The sequence below is a fragment of the Oryzias latipes genome, chromosome 16 (assembly GCF_002234675.1).
Source record: "Oryzias latipes chromosome 16, ASM223467v1".
Lineage (NCBI taxonomy): Eukaryota > Metazoa > Chordata > Actinopteri > Beloniformes > Adrianichthyidae > Oryzias > Oryzias latipes.
Genome location: NC_019874.2, coordinates 6,939,215 through 6,962,499, shown reverse-complemented (window position 1 = coordinate 6,962,499; position 23,285 = coordinate 6,939,215). Strand labels below are relative to the sequence as shown.

At 41.2% G+C, this 23,285-nt stretch overlaps 3 protein-coding genes across 3 annotated transcripts in view; 2 read left to right on the top strand and 1 right to left on the bottom strand.

Moving 5' to 3' along the window:
* The window catches only part of LOC101167393, a 93,107-nt gene that overhangs the window by 36,475 nt on the left and 33,347 nt on the right, over positions 1 to 23,285 (bottom strand). The gene's annotated exons all lie outside the window — the stretch shown is intronic.
* LOC111948982 (deleted in azoospermia protein 1-like) lies at positions 5,361 to 8,825 on the top strand. Its single transcript, XM_023964563.1, has one exon. The coding sequence runs from the start codon at positions 6,285 to 6,287 to the stop codon at positions 7,962 to 7,964; it is 1,680 nt and encodes a 559-aa protein (XP_023820331.1). The 5' UTR covers positions 5,361 to 6,284; the 3' UTR covers positions 7,965 to 8,825.
* On the top strand, positions 13,831 to 17,926 carry LOC111948981 (deleted in azoospermia protein 1-like). The gene has a single exon (XM_023964561.1). It carries the CDS (start codon positions 15,386 to 15,388, stop codon positions 17,063 to 17,065), a length of 1,680 nt encoding a protein of 559 aa, XP_023820329.1. The 5' UTR covers positions 13,831 to 15,385; the 3' UTR covers positions 17,066 to 17,926.

The following is a 23,285-nucleotide window of genomic DNA, read 5'->3' as shown; positions in this document are numbered from 1 at the left end:
CTGGGTGGCGGTCTTGGTCGCCCGGGGGGCGGTTGTTCCCTGCCTGTTCCCGTGTGGCGTTGGGGGAATTCCGGCTGCCGCTGCTGCTGCGGCGGGGGTATGGGTGTGGGGGTGGCTGGGCGCTCCTCCTCCTTCTTTTCACATTCCACCATCCATTTTAGAAGAACATAAACACTCACCTGAGCACAGGTGTTAGCTCACCTTTGCACTAATAGTTTGCATGATTGAATGAATGAAAGATTTCACACTAGTTGGTTTAAAGGCATAGGTATGCGTTCGTGAACACTATCTGTTTTGTGTGCATGTTGACATGTGGACATTTTTGCGGCTAGCAGGTGTGTTGATAATATTTGAGTGTGTGTGAACAGGCCCCGCCCTTTTTGTACTACATTTGAACCGTACCGTAACGATAAACAACCAGTAAACCTGTCTGCTCTATGCTGCTTCATGGTCTTACCCCTCTTCCCCTCCTATTATCACCCTCCTACCCCCCCCTCTCTCTAACGTCCCTCTCTCTTCTTCCCCTCTTTCCTTTTCCGTCCGGTCCAACACCAAAGATTTTCAAACATGATTGAAATTAATAAATTTTGGCCTCAATTACAAAAGGGGTTTATTCAGACATACCTTTGGTTTGTCTGAAGATGAATAACCCCTCTTGTTAAAATAAAATATGTCCAACACAAGAGGCCCTCAGCTCTCATCTGTTTGCCTAGCTGTTGGACAGGACAAGTTAAAAAAAAAAAAAAAAACCACAATCAATATAGTCACATAGAAGTCAGAGGTCACCTTTTTTATACAGAACGACTGGACCATCCCATTAAATGCTTTTTCCAAAAAATGAAAGAATTTCATTATAAGATATCTAAAAGAAACATTGACTAACCATGATGGTATAGTCTTAGTTGGGTTAGTATGGATAAGACTTCAGACCTGACAATCAGCCAGAAGACCATCACCGATCAACTCCATATTCTGGGAAAGCCACAAAAGTTCCTAGCTAAGGAGGCTGGCTGTTTACAGAGTGCTGTGTCCAAGCAGATAAACCGAAAGTCTAAAGGAAAGACAAAATGTGTCAGAAGATGCAGCAGAAGAGACATACATGGGCTTCAGTGGATCATCTAAAGGACAATATTCAAGAATCGGCAGACCTCCAGAGAGAGTGGAATGAGGTGGAGGAACAGCTCCAAAAACCACCACATTCAGACCTATTCTGGAGACTGGAGACATTCTGGGCTTCAACATTCTGGTTCCTCGGATCAAACCACTTCTGAGCGTGAACGGTGGAAACGTCTCACTTGACCAAGGAGAAGAAGGACTGGATTGTTGGCCAGAGGTCCAAGGTCCTATGGTCTGATGAAAGTAAAGTGTTTCTTTTATTTGGGAATCAAGGTCCAAGGGTTTGGAGGACGACTGGTGAGGACCAGAACCCAAGCTGCTGGAGCTCCAGAGTGAAATATCCACAGTCAGTCAGGATTTGGGCTGCAATGTCCAGCACTGCTGCTGGTAAACTCTGCTGTCTTCAATCCAAAACCACTGCAACGGTCTATCACAAAGTTCTACAGGACTTTAGGTAGGGGTGGGCCATCAGGGCCTTCAAGGCCTTCTCTGAAGATTATATCCAAACAAAGTTTGCTCTTTAACAGAATTTACTGGAACCTTCTCCTTTAAAACCAGGAAGCTGCTGAAACCTCAAAAGAGGGACTTATGCAGTTGAAATCTGGTTCCTGAGCATCGGGAGTCACTTAAATGAATTTTTAAATAAATAAATAGTATATATGCTTTAAATCTGTCTCTTTTAGTTATGCCCTTGCTGCTCATGCAGCTCTTTTGTCAATTTAAAAGGCAGTAATATTACAAGTGAACTCCAAATGAATTGTTCTATCAGGATTCATGCATTTTATAGCATGAAAGTATCCTAAAAAGAACATGTCTCCTACAACCCTGATGGTGGTTAATGGGTTAAGACGGGGGTCGGCAACCCGTGGCTCAGGAGCCGCATGCGGCTCTTTAGCGCTGCCCTAGTGGCTCCCTGGAGCATTTTCAAAAATGTTTGAAAATGTAAAAAGATGGGGGAGAGAAATATATTTTTTGTTTTAATATGGTTTCTGTAGGAGGACAAACAAGACACAATCATTCTCAACGTATTCCAATGCTGTGAGAATGTGTAGAATAAATATTGTAACGTCCAGCAAGTCCGTCACTTGCAGCGGACAAAACGGGAGCCAAGCTGTCAAAAATGTTGAGCTGCCAATCAAGTGGCTGCACTAGAAAACTGTCGGTGTCCCACACACCACACGACACCGAACAGCCTCTGACAGGAGGAGGCGGAAAGAGAAGCTGAGAGCACAGCCTCTTTCCGGCCAATCAAGCCCGTATATTATAAACACACACCACATTGCACATTGCACATTGCACAGGGGTGATCAACCTCTCTCCCTGCCACACTCAAGGTGCAGCATAAAGAAACCAACATAACAGGAAGAATAAACTAAGGTGGAACAACAAAACTCCCATATGAAAAGAAACATGAGCAAACAGAAACACTCATGCTGAGCCCTAATAAGCTCATCATCCCACATCCCACAATCCCCTGCTGTTAACAGACCTAAAATACACATGACCACCACTACAATTTCAACATTTCTGTCAACGAAAATCTGCGTCATAGCCTGCAACACACGTTTCTACCAGCAGGGCTTTTTTTTTTTTTTTTTTTTTTTTTACTTTTAGCGGACCGCTAGGCAGGTGGCTGATGTAAATCGAACCACCCTCAGTTCCGTGCATTGCTTGATGAAATTCAAAGCGAATATTCTGATCTCCTACACAACACAGTCCGATGGCTGTCCAGGGGTGACGTTTTGCGTCACTTTGTCGTCTGTTTCAAACACGTGAAAACATTCCTGAAAAGAAAAGACCTGAACTACCCGCAACTGGAAGATACCTTGGCTCGAAAAGCTGCACTTTTTGGTGGATATGACTGTGACAAGCCACTTAAACGAGCTGAATGAAAGTCTGCAGGCACCGCAAATGCTTGAAGCTGTTCTGTCATCCGAGCGCAAGCTGACTGTCATGGGGAACGTCGTCATGCACGTTCCATTTTATTGTTTTTTTGTTCGAATCCTCAAAATGAAAATGACATCAAAAATCAGATTTCTTTATTACATTTCTTTAAGTTTATTAAAGCAATGAAACATAATTCATTGATATTATAATGAAGTTAAACTTGCGCAACATAGAAGTCAAGTGATGCGTCGTTCTCCGCAGAATGCACAAATAAACATTTAATCGTTAATGCTTATAATGTATTTGTAGCCAACTTAGTCATTTTGATAGTAAGCTAATTTAGCTAATAAAGATACGTATTGCATGTGTTGCCTTCATATAGGACTTATTTTTATCTTATCTTAAATAGGGCTTTTAATATTTTGCTGCTCCAGACATATTTGTTTTTTTGTTTTTTTTCGTCCAATTTGGCTCTTTCAACATTTTGGGTTGCCGACCCCTGGGTTAAGAGAAGGGGATTTTGTCAATAATAGAATTAAAATAAAAGTGTTTTTTTCATTATCTTTTTTCTGTAGTGCAAATTATTCAAGCCCAAAACAGACCAATCAGATGCCTCCAAAGTAGGTGGTCTCACGTCCAAAACATTTGACAGACTTCGTGTCGCCTACTTTCAAGGGGTAGGCGTGTGGACTTCCAGCAATCTCACCCCTGATTGGTGAGAGTGTTTGCAATACAAACGATGACTCAGACTAGGGCTGGGAATCACTGGGTACCTCACGATACGATTTGCGATACATTCCTCACTATAACGATACTATCACGATATGGCGATAATGTGATAATCGATATATGTCGTCTCTAATAACTCATGATATATCAAAGAAGAACTTGAAAAACTGCTTTTTGGAAATATTTCTCCATTTCTTTTGTAGTTTTTGAACACAATGATAATGAACAACTTGTGTCCTATTTGGTGTAATGAATAACAGTCGTTCGTGAAACATTTCTGAAACCAGTAATACTCTGTCTTTGACAAACGTTGACAATTTTCATTTGGAAATATCTGTAAAATTTGGTTCAAAAAATAGTGAACATGAACAGCAGTGCTATTTTTTAGTACAAAATTGCTGTAAACAGAATAAAAAATGAATCAGTCAAGTAGGTGCCAGGCACATTGGTATTAACTTCTAAAAAAAAAAAATTATAGTGTCCTTGTTAAAAATAATGACACCATGTTATGTAAATGTAGTCTAAAAAAACATAAAATTCTGCCGGAAAAAAATAATCAAGTAGCTAGGAACTTTCCTTTAAGTTATTTAAGGCATAAACTGCTTCAAAATAAATTACCAGGGATAAAATACATGATGAACTTAAAGTGCATCTAAAAGTAAACATCTTTGTAAACAAAACGTTTGGGGAAAACCTGCATGTGATGTATGTTTATATGTTCATGTTCAGGCTTTTTAGCGTCAAGACGCCCCTCGTCCACCGCTGATTTGAGGAAAAGGGGGGGTCTAAGGGCAGGGATGCCACTCTTTCTGCTATTTCCATCTCAATCATAGCTCTGGTCTGACCATACAGTGCATAGATCATTGTTTCAGTATTTCCAAGAGGGAATGTCAAAGCCTGGCTCTAATGCATTCAATAAAAACCCAAATCCCTCGTTCTCCACCTCGCTGCAGGGACGGAGCCACATTTAGCAATCCCATTTGTTAGTGCCTCTGCTCCCGCAGAAGATGGTCACCGTGGTAGCTTCGCCTTGAAAAAGGTATCCACGCCGGGCTGCGTAGGCTTCAGGCCAATAACAACCACGGCTTTCTGACACACCTCCGGGTGATGCAGTTTCAATGCTGCCCGCGCGTCTTTTAACTTGCTCCTCTCGCTATTTTCATTATTTTCCCCTCCGCCATCTTTGTTTTGAATGTGTATTCTTCTTCGTCTGTCCGCGACAGCCAATCTCGCAATGAGCGACCCCTATGGGCCCTCCAAAGAATTGTCTTAATAATAATAATAATAATAATAATGGATTGGATTTATCTGCGCTTTTCAAGACACCCAAAGCGCTTACATTGTGTCCATTATTCATTCACTCCTCATTCATACTTGGTGATGGTAAGCTATGGTTGTAGCCACAGCTGCCCTGGGGCAGACTGACAGAGGCGTGGCTGCCATTTCGCGCCTTCGGCCCCTCTGACCATCACCGGGATCATTCATACACATCCACACACCAGTGGAGCCACACTGGAGGCAAGGAGGGTGAAGTGTCTTGCCCAAGGACACAACGACATTTTGGCTGGTGGGAGCGGGGATCGAACCGCCAACCCTTCGATCATTGGACGACCCGCTCAACCACCTGAGCCACTGTCGCCCTAAAGGCCAAAGGACGACTAATATAACGTATCAGAGGGTCTCCAAGCGTAAATAAAAGGTCAATACTTGATGAAGACGCATCGAGGATGAATCACGGGACTAAATATCGCGATATATCACAATATCGATATTTTGGCACACCCCTAACTCAGACCCACTCGGACCAATCACTGCTACCTGACAACGTCTGGGTCTAACATGATGGTGTCTGGAAAAGTCTTCCTTCTTTTATTTTTCTTCGGCACCAGTGAAGCTACAAAGTAGCTGTCAGCTCACGTCTGCCCCCTGCTAGCAAGGATTGCGCCACTGGCATCATTTTCTGCGCGCTTAAAGAAGCGCTTGGACTGCACGTCTCTGATTAAATTGAGTCCTCCAGTCAGACGTGAGGCGAAGCGCTCCGGAGCCTCACCCGGAGTTTCCGCTCCCTATGTGATCACGCAACACACAAATTTGGCCATTTTAACTTCAGAAACTGTGGAAAACGTGTCGAGTCAAATGAAAATATATCTTTAACACGGATCAGTGAACAATAATATTTACTCTGTATGTCTCTTTATTGCACATGGTATACTACATTGGTTCTACTGTTGTAAGCTTGCATTCTGTTCAAGTTTTTTTTTTAAGCAGAAAATGCCTCACCCTGCACAAGCTCTGATGACATCACGCCATGTGATGATATGTGATGTCATCAGATGACATGACAAATCAACAGGTGATGTCATGTCATCAGGTGATGTCACATGTCTTCAGGTGATGTCACATGATATCATTTGATGTCACATGTCATCAGGTGATGTCACATTGTCGCATCTTAAAACTAATAAATACAGCTGCCTTCCTCTCCATCTGCCATCTCAAGATTTCAAGTTTGCTTCCTTAAAGATTAGATACGAAAAAAAATCTCATCAAAAATGACCAACAAAGTGTGCAAGCTTTTCATTGGTGGACTCTCTGTGAACACGAACGACGATGGGCTGCGCAAGCATTTTGAGCAGTTCGGCACCCTCACTGACTTCGTTGTCCTTCAAAACAAGAATGCACAACGATCTCGCTGTTTTGGCTTTGTGACCTACTCTACACCAGAGGAGACCAACGCAGCCATGGCAGCAGCCCCGCACACAGTGGAAGGGAACAGTGTTGAAGTTAAACGAGCTATTCCAAAAGCAAAGGACAATAAGTCTGAAGCTTTTGCCAAGGGGGAGAAAATCTTTGTTGGTGGCTTGAAAAACAACATTAAAGAGTATCACCTCACCGACTACTTCTCTCGGTACGGTCCAGTCGAAAAGTCTGAAATCCTCTTAGAGAAGGAGACCGGAAAGAAAAGAGGATTCGGCTTTGTGCACTTCACGCATCTCAAAACGGCAGACTTGGCCTTGGTTGAGAAGTACCACACAGTGAATGGACACTTAGTTGAAGTAAAGAAAGCTGTTGCCAAGCAAGAGATGCAGGCAGGTAACAGAACTGAAACAACACCAAGACACAAGCCAGGCCCAGGAATGATGGAAAACCAAAATGGCTACGGCAGCTTCGGCTTTGTGACCTACTCTACACCAGAGGAGACCAACGCAGCCATGGCAGCAGCGCCGCACACAGTCCAAAGGAACAGTGTCAAAGTCAAAGGAGCTGTTCCAAAAGCAAAGGCCAATGGTTCTGCAGCTCCTGCCAAGGGGGAGAAAATCTTTGTTGGTGGTTTGAAAAACAACATTGAAGAGTATCACCTCACTGACTACTTCTCTCGGTACGGTCCAGTCGAAAAGTCTGAAATCCTCTTAGAGAAGGAGACCGGAAAGAAAAGAGGATTCGGCTTTGTGCACTTCACGCATCACAAAACGGCAGACTTGGCCTTGGTTGAAAAGTACCACACAGTGAATGGACACTTAGTTGAAATCAAGAAAGCTGTTGCCAAGCAAGAGATGCAGACAGCAAACAGAACTGAAACAACACCAAGACACAGGCCAGGGCCAGGAATTACGGAAAACCAAAATGGCTACGGCGGCTTCGGTTTTGTGACCTACTCTACACCAGAGGAGACCAACGCAGCCATGGCAGCATCGCCGCACACAGTCCAAAGGAACAGTGTCAAAGTTAAAGTAGCTGTTCCTAAAGGAAAGGCCAATGGGTCTGCAGCTCCTGCCAAGGGGGAGAAAATCTTTGTTGGTGGCTTGAAAAACAACATTGAAGAGTTTCACCTCACCAACTACTTCTCTCGGTACGGTCAAGTCGAAAAGTCTGAAATCCTCTTAGAGAAGGAGACCGGAAAGAAAAGAGGATTCGGCTTTGTGCACTTCACGCATCACAAAACGGCAGACTTGGCCTTGGTTGAAAAGTACCACACAGTGAATGGACACTTAGTTGAAGTGAAGAAAGCTGTTGCCAAGCAAGAGATGCAGGCAGGTAACAGAACTGAAACAACACCAAGACACAGGCCAGGCCAATGCATGATGGAAAACCAAACTGGCTATGGCGGCTTGGCTTATGGGGAGTGTTGCTGCCCTTGCCACCTCTCCTACTCAGAAAATGGTAACAGAGGCTATTCCTACTCACAAAATCGTTACAGAGGCAGCGGCTATTCCTACCAGGAAAATGAGTAAAAGAAGATTTAGACATAGAGGAACCCCCCTTTTAGGAATCCACACTTGTAGTGTGTGGAAATAGTGTAGAGTGGGGATTTATGTTGTATGTGCATTTATTTTATTTTATTTATTTTTTTAGAAAATGTTATGCATTATATTGTCAGTAGGACATGCAAAAAAGAAGATTAAACATACAGGAACTCCCTTTAGGAATCCACACTAGTAGTGTGTGGATAAAGTGTAGACTTGGGATTTATATTGAATCTTCTTTTCTTTTTTTTTTTTACTTTTATGCCTGAATTTGTATTTGTGAACAAAATGTTTTTTCAATGCAAATCAATGTATTGATTATTTAAAATAAATTGTTAAATTTTGTATTTTTACCTGTCAACCACTTAACAAAAGAGGACAAGAACAATTTACCATGTATACAATCAAAAAACAAATGTTCTAGAGCTTCAACCTCATTTTCACAGAAAACAAAAAAAACACAATGTGTTTATCACAAGAGGCACAGAAACAAAATGAAAGCAAAAACCAAGGGCAAAAAACCCAAACCATGACACAGAAATTGTTCTTGTGTTCCTTTGTGCATTAGTGGGTTCTCTCCGGGTGCTCCGGCTTTCCCTAGATTCTAAAAAAGACTTTTTATTTAAAAGTGAATTAGAGGCTAAGAGCACTACCTGCCCTCGTCCTCACCTCTACGCACCACCCACCCTCGCTGTCCACATCTACGCCCTTCTCTTAATGTAAGGCTGTCTGAGCTGCATGTGGCTAAAAGTGTTAGCATTTCTATCAGCATCATTTACTGTTTCAAAAAAAGGTTTGCTCAAAGATGCAGACATTTTTCCAACTGTGAAAACAATACGGTCCTTGCAGTCAGTGACCATTACTACTACTAATAATATTAATAATTAAAAATATAAAATATATGAAATTGAGTTTATAATAAGGTATTATTAATAATACATTATCATAAAAATAAAAAAAATAAAATATCAGTCACAAAAATGTATAGATAATGAACCAAATTAAAGCCTGGCAGTCCTGTGGGTTTTCTCAGAGTACTACGATTTCCACACAGTAATTGTTAGCAATTGGCTAGTGACTGATAAATATCCCCTTCCTGAATCGCCACCTTATCGTGGTGGAGGGGTTTGCGTGCCCGAATGATCCCAGGAGCCGGTAGCTGGGTGGTGTACCACCTCAAACTGGTCCTGGGAGACAGGCCAGACTAAGAGCGATTCAGACAAAAACCTTTTCATTTCTAGATCAACTTACTCCTCTCGATAAGAGTTACCAGTGCCCCACCCTGGAGCGAGACTAGTGAGTTCTTGTCTGGTGGCTTTTAATTGCTCTGGGTCAGTGGACAGCAAGCATGTTGTCCTGAAGGCCCCCCAAAGCAAAGGAACGTCTTCTGTAGTTCCTCTTGTGGCTTTGGTTGGTTGTTGGTTATAGATGTTGGGGCAGGACGAGCGACAGTGGGACATTGGCTTTTTCCACCTTCTATTCGACGCTTCACAGTGGATTGATTACTCAATCGTCTGTCTCCAATGAGTCCTCAATCCCGAGAGAAAGAAAACAAAGAACTGCTTCCCTGTATCTTTGTGGCAGATGAGGCATTCCCACTGCAGAGAAACCCGATGCAGTCATTTCCTGGGCGCCTCCTTTCCCGATAGAGCTGCATCTTTAACTACGACCTCTCCCCAACCCGCCTGCTTGTGAAGAAGGCCTTCTGGATGTTCTCTCCACAGTGGGGTCTGTATTGAAACCTGACTGAAGATCCAGAGCAGAGTGTGAAGTTCTCGTGTTCTGCACTGCTTCATCAGGTCCTCAGCACCACAGGAACCTGCAGTGATCAGGCTGTGGTAGACGAACCGCTGCACAGGATAAAATAGGTTGCTGCCAACAGAGAGGCCTTCCAGCTGAGAGACTCCTTCATGATCCACTTTCTTGCAGAGGGAGCAGACCCATGACACCTCCAGAATCATGTTTTCTGTCCTCCAAGGACTGACCCACAACGGCTCTTTTGAGAGCCACCCACAAAACCTTTAAGAGCTTGATTCTCTCTTTTTTACTGTTTTTACTCCAAACTTTTAAAGTATTGCATTAGTTGAAAAGGTATATTTGGACTGGAGCACAACTGCCCCCTCCTCGTAAAATCACAATGAATTTCCATCAGATATAAATATGTTTCTAACAACATCAGCTTTCTTCAAATGTTTGACAAGGATTTATTGGTTTCGTTAGTCGATAAATAAAACAAAAACAAAAAAATTCTCAGTTTTAGCAGAATCGACCCATTTTTTTTGCAACAGTTTTTTGTTTTTTACAGCAGTATGGAGTGCCGGCTGCCACTACGCTGCACACAAAACTCTCTAGGTTGCAAATGAAAAAATTAAATATTTGCTTTTCAATTATTTATTTTGCTTTCAAATTTTTCTTGCTATTTTAAGAACTTTTTTTTGCTTTCAAACATTTATTTTCCTTTTAAACATTATTTTTGCCGTTTGCAAAACACATTTTCGCAAGCGTCGTGTGTATCAAAGATAGGAAAAAAATGAGATTACCCACAACACATACGAAAAGTTTTTGGGCTGTGGCAGTTATATCACGCTAAGTTGTGTTCAGAGTAGTCAGCAAAATCAAAGATAGGAAAAAAGCGAGATTTGACACAATCCATGCGAAGACTATGGAGTCCTATACTAATCATAATTAAATAAATAACATGACCTCATGCAAATACACAATAAACCAATAAATCTCTCATAAATATATCAAAAGATCATGAAATTGTGAAAAACCTGCACATAAATTTTAAATTAGCCGCTATATTCTCAAATATATTTCATTTTGCTTTAAAAACCTGTTCATTTTAAAACAGCATTTTAAAATATTCCTTTTAATCACGTTGAATATTATTATAATTCTGTCTTGTTTCAGAAGCTCGGATTTCAAAATCCATATTTTCCAAAGTATCTTTGTTTTCATTTCACATTGCTGTTTTTCAGAATTACTTATTCATTTCATGAAGAGCTTTTCCTGCAGAATGAGTCTGTCTGTCAATCAGTGAAAGTGGGCGGGATCTAAACGCACATTGGCTGATCCCTGGAAATCGACTCATATACCTGGATACCCACTCTGCGGTGTGCCAGTAGGAGAGATGACATATTTCAGCGACATCTGCACGGCTTTGGATCAAATAGAGACAAACAATCTGTCTGCTGCAGAAGATGCAAACATGGACCTCTCTCTTATTGTAGTTTGAGGGTTTGTGTGGACCAAACCACAGAGGAGCTCCGGTCGTCCACACCTTGAAGTCCCCGTTGAAACTCCTGACTCTCGTTCTCACGCCATTCGCTCAGAGCTCTTCTCTGCTCGTCAGCTAACAGCTCTGCTGTCTGTGCTCACAGATCCAGTCTGACGTCACATCGTGCCTTACACTGTGCCGGCTGGCGGGAGGCGAGCCAGACAGACAGAGACCGGCTGCGGAAAGCGGAACAAGCCTGCTCAGGCCTCCTGAACCTTATGATATTTTTCTATTTTCATTGAGACAATGATTATAATCAGGTCCTCTGATTTTATTTTTCCCTCTCGGGGAAAATGTTGAACCTTTCCTGCGATGACGTTTCTGACCATGGTGGTCATAAAACGCAGCGGAGATCCGGGGTTTGATTTGGGTTTCACTTCCCCGTTCTGACCCTCTGAGCCTCCACAGGGGGTTAATAACAGAACCAGTCTGTTCATTTGGAGGAAACCTTTTCTTATTATTACTTTTACGGCGAACTGAACATTGCATTGTGCATTGTGCAGCCATGCATTGTAAGTGAGATAAACACAGACACCGCTCCATGCGGCTATCAGGCGAAAAACATTAGCTGGTAGCTCCTCCCACACGCGGCATGGTGCGTTCATGGAACACCAGTTCATAGAAGCTTAGTGGAACTCCAACAGTCGCCCAGCCTAACTTAGACCACTACTATATTTTCACGAGAAAATGAAAACCGCCGAACCAACCACAATAATCACCCGAATTATGCACACCCGCCCAAAGCCATTTTTATCCACAAATTTAGAACCAAAACTCCCCGATTTCTGGCAACACTGTGGAGCAAAAAAATGGGACTGAATCTATATCCTATGAAGTTTAATTTTTTAAGGGAATTATGGAAAACAATTGTTTTTCATATTTAAACTTTTTGGAAAAGGTCTGTATGCTGGCACTTATTCTGGTCTAAAAAACAGATATTTGTTGCCTGGGATTTCTTCAGACTTCACATGTGCATGTTTATGATCTAGATGTTTTAAGGGACAGATGTATGTAAACAAAAGGTAGATGCAATATCAATACAATGATTATGATAATATTATGCACTATGATATCTACACCTCCATGCTTTGTTGTTATACTAAAAAAAACTGAGGCTTTTTACTTCCATAAATCACTGACCTTTGTAATGGTAAAAGCAAAAGGTTTATAAGAGGTTAAATATTAACCCAGCAAAACCCATGGAGTCAAATCTTGAAGTAGTTTCATTTATTATTTATAAATATGGTTTATTTTCTGTTCATTTCACATTTATTTGCCATTTGAATTGCTGCTACCCTCAATGAACAGAGAAAATTTGTCAAATTAACTTTAAAAGATCTGAGCAAAATTGTTCTTGGGTTCTCCAAGGTTAAGTTTTTATCCAAAAAAAGTTTGCTCTTTAACAGAATTTACCGGTACCTTCTCCTTTAAAACCAGGAAGCTGCTGAAAATTTAAAGGAGGGACTTATGCCGTTGAAATCTGGTTCCTGAGCAGCATCGGGAGTCACTTAAAGGAATTTTTAAATAAATAAGTTGTATATATGCTTTAAATCTATCTCTTTTAGTTATGCCCTTGCTGCTTATGCAGCTCTTTTGTCAATTTAAAAGGCAGTAATATTACAAGTGAACTCCAAATGAATTGTTCTATCAGGATTCATGCATTTTATAGCCTGAAAGTATCCTAAAAAGAACATGTCACCTACAACCCTGATGGTGGTTAATGGGCTAAAAGGAGGGACGTTGTCAATAATAGAATTAAAATAAAAGTGTTTTTTTCATTATCTTTTTTCTGTAGTGCAAATTATTCAAGCTATAAACAGACCAATCAGATGCCTCCAAAGTAGGTGGTCTCACGTCCAAAACATTTGACAGACTTCGTGTCGCCTACTTTCAAGGGGTAGGCGTGTGGACTTCCAGCAATCTCACCCCTGATTGGTGAGAGTGTTTGCAATACAAACGATGACTCAGACTAGGGCTGGGAATCACTGGGTACCTCACGATACGATTTGCGATACATTCCTCACTATAACGATACTATGACGATATGGCGATAATGTGATAATCGATATATGTCGCCTCTAATAACTCATGATATATCAAAGAAGAACTTGAAAAACTGCTTTTTGGAAATATTTCTCCATTTCTTTTGTAGTTTTTGAACACAATGATAATGAACAACTTGTGTCCTATTTGGTGTAATGAATAACAGTCGTTCGTGAAACATTTCTGAAACCAGTAATACTCTGTCTTTGACAAACGTTGACAATTTTCATTTGGAAATATCTGTAAAATTTGGTTCAAAAAATAGTGAACATGAACAGCAGTGCTATTTTTTAGTACAAAATTGCTGTAAACAGAATAAAAAATGAATCAGTCAAGTAGGTGCCAGGCACATTGGTATTAACTTCTAAAAAAAAAAATTATAGTGTCCTTGTTAAAAATAATGACACCATGTAATGTAAATGTAGTCTAAAAAAACATAAAATTCTGCCGGAAAAAAATAATCAAGTAGCTAGGAACTTTCCTTTAAGTTATTTAAGGCATAAACTGCTTCAAAATAAATTACCAGGGATAAAATACATGATGAACTTAAAGTGCATCTAAAAGTAAACATCTTTGTGAACAAAACGTTTGGGGAAAAGCTGCATGTGATGCATGTTTATATGTTCATGTTCAGGCTTTTTAGCGTCAAGACGCCCCTCGTCCACCGCTGATTTGAGGAAAAGGGGGGGTCTAAGGGCAGGGATGCCACTCTTTCTGCTATTTCCATCTCAATCATAGCTCTGGTCTGACCATACAGTGCATAGATCATTGTTTCAGTATTTCCAAGAGGGAATGTCAAAGCCTGGCTCTAATGCATTCAATAAAAACCCAAATCCCTCGTTCTCCACCTCGCTGCAGGGACGGAGCCACATTTAGCAATCCCATTTGTTATTGCCTCTGCTCCTGCAGAAGATGGTCACCGTGGTAGCTTCGCCTTGAAAAAGGTATCCGCGCCGGGCTGCGTAGGCTTCAGGCCAATAACAACCACGGCTTTCTGACACACCTCCGGGTGATGCAGTTTCAATGCTGCCCGCGCGTCTTTTAACTTGCTCCTCTCGCTATTTTCATTGTTTTTCCCCTCCGCCATCTTTGTTTTGAATGTGCATTCTTCTTCGTCTGTCCGCGACAGCCAATCTCGCAATGAGCGACCCCTATGGGCCCTCCAAAGAATTGTCTTACCAAAGGACGACTAATATAACGTATCAGAGGGTCTCCAAGCGTAAATAAAAGGTCAATACTTGATGAAGACACATCGAGGATGAATCACGGGACTAAATATCGCGATATATCACAATATCGATATTTTGGCACACCCCTAACTCAGACCCACTCGGACCAATCACTGCTACCTGACAACGTCTGGGTCTAACATGATGGTGTCTGGAAAAGTCTTCCTTCTTTTATTTTTCTTCTGCACCAGTGAAGCTACAAAGTAGCTGTCAGCTCACGTCTGCCCCCTACTAGCAAGGATTGCGCCACTGGCATCATTTTCTGCGCGCTTAAAGCAGCGCTTGGACTGCACGTCTCTGATTAAATTGAGTCCTCCAGTCAGACATGAGGCGAAGCGCTCCGGAGCCTCACCCGGAGTTTCCGCTCCCTATGTGATCACGCAACACACAAATTTGGCCATTTTAACTTCAGAAACTGTGGAAAACGTGTCGAGTCAAATGAAAATATATCTTTAACTCGGATTAGTGAACAATAATATTTACTCTGTATGTCTCTTTATTGCACATGGTATACTACATTGGTTCTACTGTTGTAAGCTTGCATTCTGTTCAAGTTTTTTTTTTTTTAAGCAGAAAATGCCTCACCCTGCAGAAGCTCTGATGACATCACGCCATGTGATGATATGTGATGTCATCAGATGACATGACAAATCAACAGGTGATGTCATGTCATCAGGTGATGTCACATGTCTTCAGGTGATGTCACATGATATCATTTGATGTCACATGTCATCAGGTGATGTCACATTGTCGCATCTTAAAACTAATAAATATACCTGCCTTCCTCTCCATCTGCCATCTCAAGATTTCAAGTTTGCTTCCTTAAAGATTAGATACGAAAAAAAATCTCATCAAAAATGACCAACAAAGTGTGCAAGCTTTTCATTGGTGGACTCTGTGTGAACACGAACGACGATGGGCTGCGCAAGCATTTTGAGCAGTTCGGCACCCTCACTGACTTCGTTGTCCTTCAAAACAAGAATGCACAACGATCTCGCTGTTTTGGCTTTGTGACCTACTCTACACCAGAGGAGGCCAACGCAGCCATGGCAGCAGCCCCGCACTCAGTGGAAGGGAACAGTGTTGAAGTTAAACGAGCTATTCCAAAAGCAAAGGACAATAAGTCTGAAGCTTTTGCCAAGGGGGAGAAAATCTTTGTTGGTGGCTTGAAAAACAACATTAAAGAGTATCACCTCACCGACTACTTCTCTCGGTACGGTCCAGTCGAAAAGTCTGAAATCCTCTTAGAGAAGGAGACCGGAAAGAAAAGAGGATTCGGCTTTGTGCACTTCACGCATCACAAAACGGCAGACTTGGCCTTGGTTGAGAAGTACCACACAGTGAATGGACACTTAGTTGAAGTAAAGAAAGCTGTTGCCAAGCAAGAGATGCAGGCAGGTAACAGAACTGAAACAACACCAAGACACAAGCCAGGCCCAGGAATGATGGAAAACCAAAATGGCTACGGCAGCTTCGGTTTTGTGACCTACTCTACACCAGAGGAGACCAACGCAGCCATGGCAGCAGCGCCGCACACAGTCCAAAGGAACAGTGTCAAAGTCAAAGGAGCTGTTCCAAAAGCAAAGGCCAATGGTTCTGCAGCTCCTGCCAAGGGGGAGAAAATCTTTGTTGGTGGTTTGAAAAACAACATTGAAGAGTATCACCTCACTGACTACTTCTCTCGGTACGGTCCAGTCGAAAAGTCTGAAATCCTCTTAGAGAAGGAGACCGGAAAGAAAAGAGGATTCGGCTTTGTGCACTTCACGCATCACAAAACGGCAGACTTGGCCTTGGTTGAAAAGTACCACACAGTGAATGGACACTTAGTTGAAATCAAGAAAGCTGTTGCCAAGCAAGAGATGCAGACAGCAAACAGAACTGAAACAACACCAAGACACAGGCCAGGGCCAGGAATTACGGAAAACCAAAATGGCTACGGCGGCTTCGGCTTTGTGACCTACTCTACACCAGAGGAGACCAACGCAGCCATGGCAGCATCGCCGCACACAGTCCAAAGGAACAGTGTCAAAGTTAAAGTAGCTGTTCCTAAAGGAAAGGCCAATGGGTCTGCAGCTCCTGCCAAGGGGGAGAAAATCTTTGTTGGTGGCTTGAAAAACAACATTGAAGAGTTTCACCTCACCAACTACTTCTCTCGGTACGGTCAAGTCGAAAAGTCTGAAATCCTCTTAGAGAAGGAGACCGGAAAGAAAAGAGGATTCGGCTTTGTGCACTTCACGCATCACAAAACGGCAGACTTGGCCTTGGTTGAAAAGTACCACACAGTGAATGGACACTTAGTTGAAGTGAAGAAAGCTGTTGCCAAGCAAGAGATGCAGGCAGGTAACAGAACTGAAACAACACCAAGACACAGGCCAGGCCAATGCATGATGGAAAACCAAACTGGCTATGGCGGCTTGGCTTATGGGGAGTGTTGCTGCCCTTGCCACCTCTCCTACTCAGAAAATGGTAACAGAGGCTATTCCTACTCACAAAATCGTTACAGAGGCAGCGGCTATTCCTACCAGGAAAATGAGTAAAAGAAGATTTAGACATAGAGGAACCCCCCTTTTAGGAATCCACACTTGTAGTGTGTGGAAATAGTGTAGAGTGGGGATTTATGTTGTATGTGCATTTATTTTATTTTATTTATTTTTTTAGAAAATGTTATGCATTATATTGTCAGTAGGACATGCAAAAAAGAAGATTAAACATACAGGAACTCCCTTTAGGAATCCACACTAGTAGTGTGTGGATAAAGTGTAGACTTGGGATTTATATTGAATCTTCTTTTCTTTTTTTTTTTTACTTTTATGCCTGAATTTGTATTTGTGAACAAAATGTTTTTTCAATGCAAATCAATGTATTGATTATTTAAAATAAATTGTTAAATTTTGTATTTTTACCTGTCAACCACTTAACAAAAGAGGACAAGAACAATTTACCATGTATACAATCAAAAAACAAATGTTCTAGAGCTTCAACCTCATTTTCACAGAAAACAAAAAAAACACAATGTGTTTATCACAAGAGGCACAGAAACAAAATGAAAGCAAAAACCAAGGGCAAAAAACCCAAACCATGACACAGAAATTGTTCTTGTGTTCCTTTGTGCATTAGTGGGTTCTCTCCGGGTGCTCCGGCTTTCCCTAGATTCTAAAAAAGACTTTTTATTTAAAAGTGAATTAGAGGCTAAGAGCACTACCTGCCCTCGTCCTCACCTCTACGCACCACCCACCCTCGCTGTCCACATCTACGCCCTTCTCTTAATGTAAGGCTGTCTGAGCTGCATGTGGCTAAAAGTGTTAGCATTTCTATCAGCATCATTTACTGTTTCAAAAAAAGGTTTGCTCAAAGATGCAGACATTTTTCCAACTGTGAAAACAATACGGTCCTTGCAGTCAGTGACCATTACTACTACTAATAATATTAATAATTAAAAATATAAAATATATGAAATTGAGTTTATAATAAGGTATTATTAATAATACATTATCATAAAAATAAAAAAAATAAAATATCAGTCACAAAAATGTATAGATAATGAACCAAATTAAAGCCTGGCAGTCCTGTGGGTTTTCTCAGAGTACTACGATTTCCACACAGTAATTGTTAGCAATTGGCTAGTGACTGATAAATATCCCCTTCCTGAATCGCCACCTTATCGTGGTGGAGGGGTTTGCGTGCCCGAATGATCCCAGGAGCCGGTAGCTGGGTGGTGTACCACCTCAAACTGGTCCTGGGAGACAGGCCAGACTAAGAGCGATTCAGACAAAAACCTTTTCATTTCTAGATCAACTTACTCCTCTCGATAAGAGTTACCAGTGCCCCACCCTGGAGCGAGACTAGTGAGTTCTTGTCTGGTGGCTTTTAATTGCTCTGGGTCAGTGGACAGCAAGCATGTTGTCCTGAAGGCCCCCCAAAGCAAAGGAACGTCTTCTGTAGTTCCTCTTGTGGCTTTGGTTGGTTGTTGGTTATAGATGTTGGGGCAGGACGAGCGACAGTGGGACATTGGCTTTTTCCACCTTCTATTCGACGCTTCACAGTGGATTGATTACTCAATCGTCTGTCTCCAATGAGTCCTCAATCCCGAGAGAAAGAAAACAAAGAACTGCTTCCCTGTATCTTTGTGGCAGATGAGGCATTCCCACTGCAGAGAAACCCGATGCAGTCATTTCCTGGGCGCCTCCTTTCCCGATAGAGCTGCATCTTTAACTACGACCTCTCCCCAACCCGCCTGCTTGTGAAGAAGGCCTTCTGGATGTTCTCTCCACAGTGGGGTCTGTATTGAAACCTGACTGAAGATCCAGAGCAGAGTGTGAAGTTCTCGTGTTCTGCACTGCTTCATCAGGTCCTCAGCACCACAGGAACCTGCAGTGATCAGGCTGTGGTAGACGAACCGCTGCACAGGATAAAATAGGTTGCTGCCAACAGAGAGGCCTTCCAGCTGAGAGACTCCTTCATGATCCACTTTCTTGCAGAGGGAGCAGACCCATGACACCTCCAGAATCATGTTTTCTGTCCTCCAAGGACTGACCCACAACGGCTCTTTTGAGAGCCACCCACAAAACCTTTAAGAGCTTGATTCTCTCTTTTTTACTGTTTTTACTCCAAACTTTTAAAGTATTGCATTAGTTGAAAAGGTAAGACATTAAAACAGGTTAAACAGTATATGTGGACTGGAGCACAACTGCCCCCTCCTTGTAAAATCACAATGAATTTCCATCAGATATAAATATGTTTCTAACAACATCAGCTTTCTTCAAATGTTTGACAAGGATTTATTGGTTTCGTTAGTCGATAAATAAAACAAAAACAAAAAAATTCTCAGTTTTAGCAGAATCGACCCATTTTTTTTGCAACAGTTTTTTGTTTTTTACAGCAGTATGGAGTGCCGGCTGCCACTACGCTGCACACAAAACTCTCTAGGTTGCAAATGAAAAAATTAAATATTTGCTTTTCAATTATTTATTTTGCTTTCAAATTTTTCTTGCTATTTTAAGAACTTTTTTTTGCTTTCAAACATTTATTTTCCTTTTAAACATTATTTTTGCCGTTTGTAAAACACATTTTCGCAAGCGTCGTGTGTATCAAAGATAGGAAAAAAATGAGATTACCCACAACACATACGAAAAGTTTTTGGGCTGTGGCAGTTATATCACGCTAAGTTGTGTTCAGAGTAGTCAGCAAAATCAAAGATAGGAAAAAAGCGAGATTTGACACAATCCATGCGAAGACTATGGAGTCCTATACTAATCATAATTAAATAAATAACATGACCTCATGCAAATACACAATAAACCAATAAATCTCTCATAAATATATCAAAAGATCATGAAATTGTGAAAAACCTGCACATAAATTTTAAATTAGCCGCTATATTCTCAAATATATTTCATTTTGCTTTAAAAACCTGTTCATTTTAAAACAGCATTTTAAAATATTCCTTTTAATCACGTTGAATATTATTATAATTCTGTCTTGTTTCAGAAGCTCGGATTTCAAAATCCATATTTTCCAAAGTATCTTTGTTTTCATTTCACATTGCTGTTTTTCAGAATTACTTATTCATTTCATGAAGAGCTTTTCCTGCAGAATGAGTCTGTCTGTCAATCAGTGAAAGTGGGCGGGATCTAAACGCACATTGGCTGATCCCTGGAAATCGACTCATATACCTGGATACCCACTCTGCGGTGTGCCAGTAGGAGAGATGACATATTTCAGCGACATCTGCACGGCTTTGGATCAAATAGAGACAAACAATCTGTCTGCTGCAGAAGATGCAAACATGGACCTCTCTCTTATTGTAGTTTGAGGGTTTGTGTGGACCAAACCACAGAGGAGCTCCGGTCGTCCACACCTTGAAGTCCCCGTTGAAACTCCTGACTCTCGTTCTCACGCCATTCGCTCAGAGCTCTTCTCTGCTCGTCAGCTAACAGCTCTGCTGTCTGTGCTCACAGATCCAGTCTGACGTCACATCGTGCCTTACACTGTGCCGGCTGGCGGGAGGCGAGCCAGACAGACAGAGACCGGCTGCGGAAAGCGGAACAAGCCTGCTCAGGCCTCCTGAACCTTATGATATTTTTCTATTTTCATTGAGACAATGATTATAATCAGGTCCTCTGATTTTATTTTTCCCTCTCGGGGAAAATGTTGAACCTTTCCTGCGATGACGTTTCTGACCATGGTGGTCATAAAACGCAGCGGAGATCCGGGGTTTGATTTGGGTTTCACTTCCCCGTTCTGACCCTCTGAGCCTCCACAGGGGGTTAATAACAGAACCAGTCTGTTCATTTGGAGGAAACCTTTTCTTATTATTACTTTTACGGCGAACTGAACATTGCATTGTGCATTGTGCAGCCATGCATTGTAAGTGAGATAAACACAGACACCGCTCCATGCGGCTATCAGGCGAAAAACATTAGCTGGTAGCTCCTCCCACACGCGGCATGGTGCGTTCATGGAACACCAGTTCATAGAAGCTTAGTGGAACTCCAACAGTCGCCCAGCCTAACTTAGACCACTACTATATTTTCACGAGAAAATGAAAACCGCCGAACCAACCACAATAATCACCCGAATTATGCACACCCGCCCAAAGCCATTTTTATCCACAAATTTAGAACCAAAACTCCCCGATTTCTGGCAACACTGTGGAGCAAAAAAATGGGACTGAATCTATATCCTATGAAGTTTAATTTTTTAAGGGAATTATGGAAAACAATTGTTTTTCATATTTAAACTTTTTGGAAAAGGTCTGTATGCTGGCACTTATTCTGGTCTAAAAAACAGATATTTGTTGCCTGGGATTTCTTCAGACTTCACATGTGCATGTTTATGATCTAGATGTTTTAAGGGACAGATGTATGTAAACAAAAGGTAGATGCAATATCAATACAATGATTATGATAATATTATGCACTATGATATCTACACCTCCATGCTTTGTTGTTATACTAAAAAAAACTGAGGCTTTTTACTTCCATAAATCACTGACCTTTGTAATGGTAAAAGCAAAAGGTTTATAAGAGGTTAAATATTAACCCAGCAAAACCCATGGAGTCAAATCTTGAAGTAGTTTCATTTATTATTTATAAATATGGTTTATTTTCTGTTCATTTCACATTTATTTGCCATTTGAATTGCTGCTACCCTCAATGAACAGAGAAAATTTGTCAAATTAACTTTAAAAGATCTGAGCAAAATTGTTCTTGGGTTCTCCAAGGTTAAGTTTTTATCCAAAAAAAGTTTGCTCTTTAACAGAATTTACCGGTACCTTCTCCTTTAAAACCAGGAAGCTGCTGAAAATTTAAAGGAGGGACTTATGCCGTTGAAATCTGGTTCCTGAGCAGCATCGGGAGTCACTTAAAGGAATTTTTAAATAAATAAGTTGTATATATGCTTTAAATCTATCTCTTTTAGTTATGCCCTTGCTGCTTATGCAGCTCTTTTGTCAATTTAAAAGGCAGTAATATTACAAGTGAACTCCAAATGAATTGTTCTATCAGGATTCATGCATTTTATAGCCTGAAAGTATCCTAAAAAGAACATGTCACCTACAACCCTGATGGTGGTTAATGGGCTAAAAGGAGGGACGTTGTCAATAATAGAATTAAAATAAAAGTGTTTTTTTCATTATCTTTTTTCTGTAGTGCAAATTATTCAAGCTATAAACAGACCAATCAGATGCCTCCAAAGTAGGTGGTCTCACGTCCAAAACATTTGACAGACTTCGTGTCGCCTACTTTCAAGGGGTAGGCGTGTGGACTTCCAGCAATCTCACCCCTGATTGGTGAGAGTGTTTGCAATACAAACGATGACTCAGACTAGGGCTGGGAATCACTGGGTACCTCACGATACGATTTGCGATACATTCCTCACTATAACGATACTATGACGATATGGCGATAATGTGATAATCGATATATGTCGCCTCTAATAACTCATGATATATCAAAGAAGAACTTGAAAAACTGCTTTTTGGAAATATTTCTCCATTTCTTTTGTAGTTTTTGAACACAATGATAATGAACAACTTGTGTCCTATTTGGTGTAATGAATAACAGTCGTTCGTGAAACATTTCTGAAACCAGTAATACTCTGTCTTTGACAAACGTTGACAATTTTCATTTGGAAATATCTGTAAAATTTGGTTCAAAAAATAGTGAACATGAACAGCAGTGCTATTTTTTAGTACAAAATTGCTGTAAACAGAATAAAAAATGAATCAGTCAAGTAGGTGCCAGGCACATTGGTATTAACTTCTAAAAAAAAAAATTATAGTGTCCTTGTTAAAAATAATGACACCATGTAATGTAAATGTAGTCTAAAAAAACATAAAATTCTGCCGGAAAAAAATAATCAAGTAGCTAGGAACTTTCCTTTAAGTTATTTAAGGCATAAACTGCTTCAAAATAAATTACCAGGGATAAAATACATGATGAACTTAAAGTGCATCTAAAAGTAAACATCTTTGTGAACAAAACGTTTGGGGAAAAGCTGCATGTGATGCATGTTTATATGTTCATGTTCAGGCTTTTTAGCGTCAAGACGCCCCTCGTCCACCGCTGATTTGAGGAAAAGGGGGGGTCTAAGGGCAGGGATGCCACTCTTTCTGCTATTTCCATCTCAATCATAGCTCTGGTCTGACCATACAGTGCATAGATCATTGTTTCAGTATTTCCAAGAGGGAATGTCAAAGCCTGGCTCTAATGCATTCAATAAAAACCCAAATCCCTCGTTCTCCACCTCGCTGCAGGG

Bases quoted from the DNA above. Each gene is read 5' to 3' on its own strand.
- LOC111948982 (XM_023964563.1), top strand. From the start codon at position 6,285: ATGACCAACAAAGTGTGCAAGCTTTTCATTGGTGGACTCTCTGTGAAC.
- LOC111948981 (XM_023964561.1), top strand. From the start codon at position 15,386: ATGACCAACAAAGTGTGCAAGCTTTTCATTGGTGGACTCTGTGTGAAC.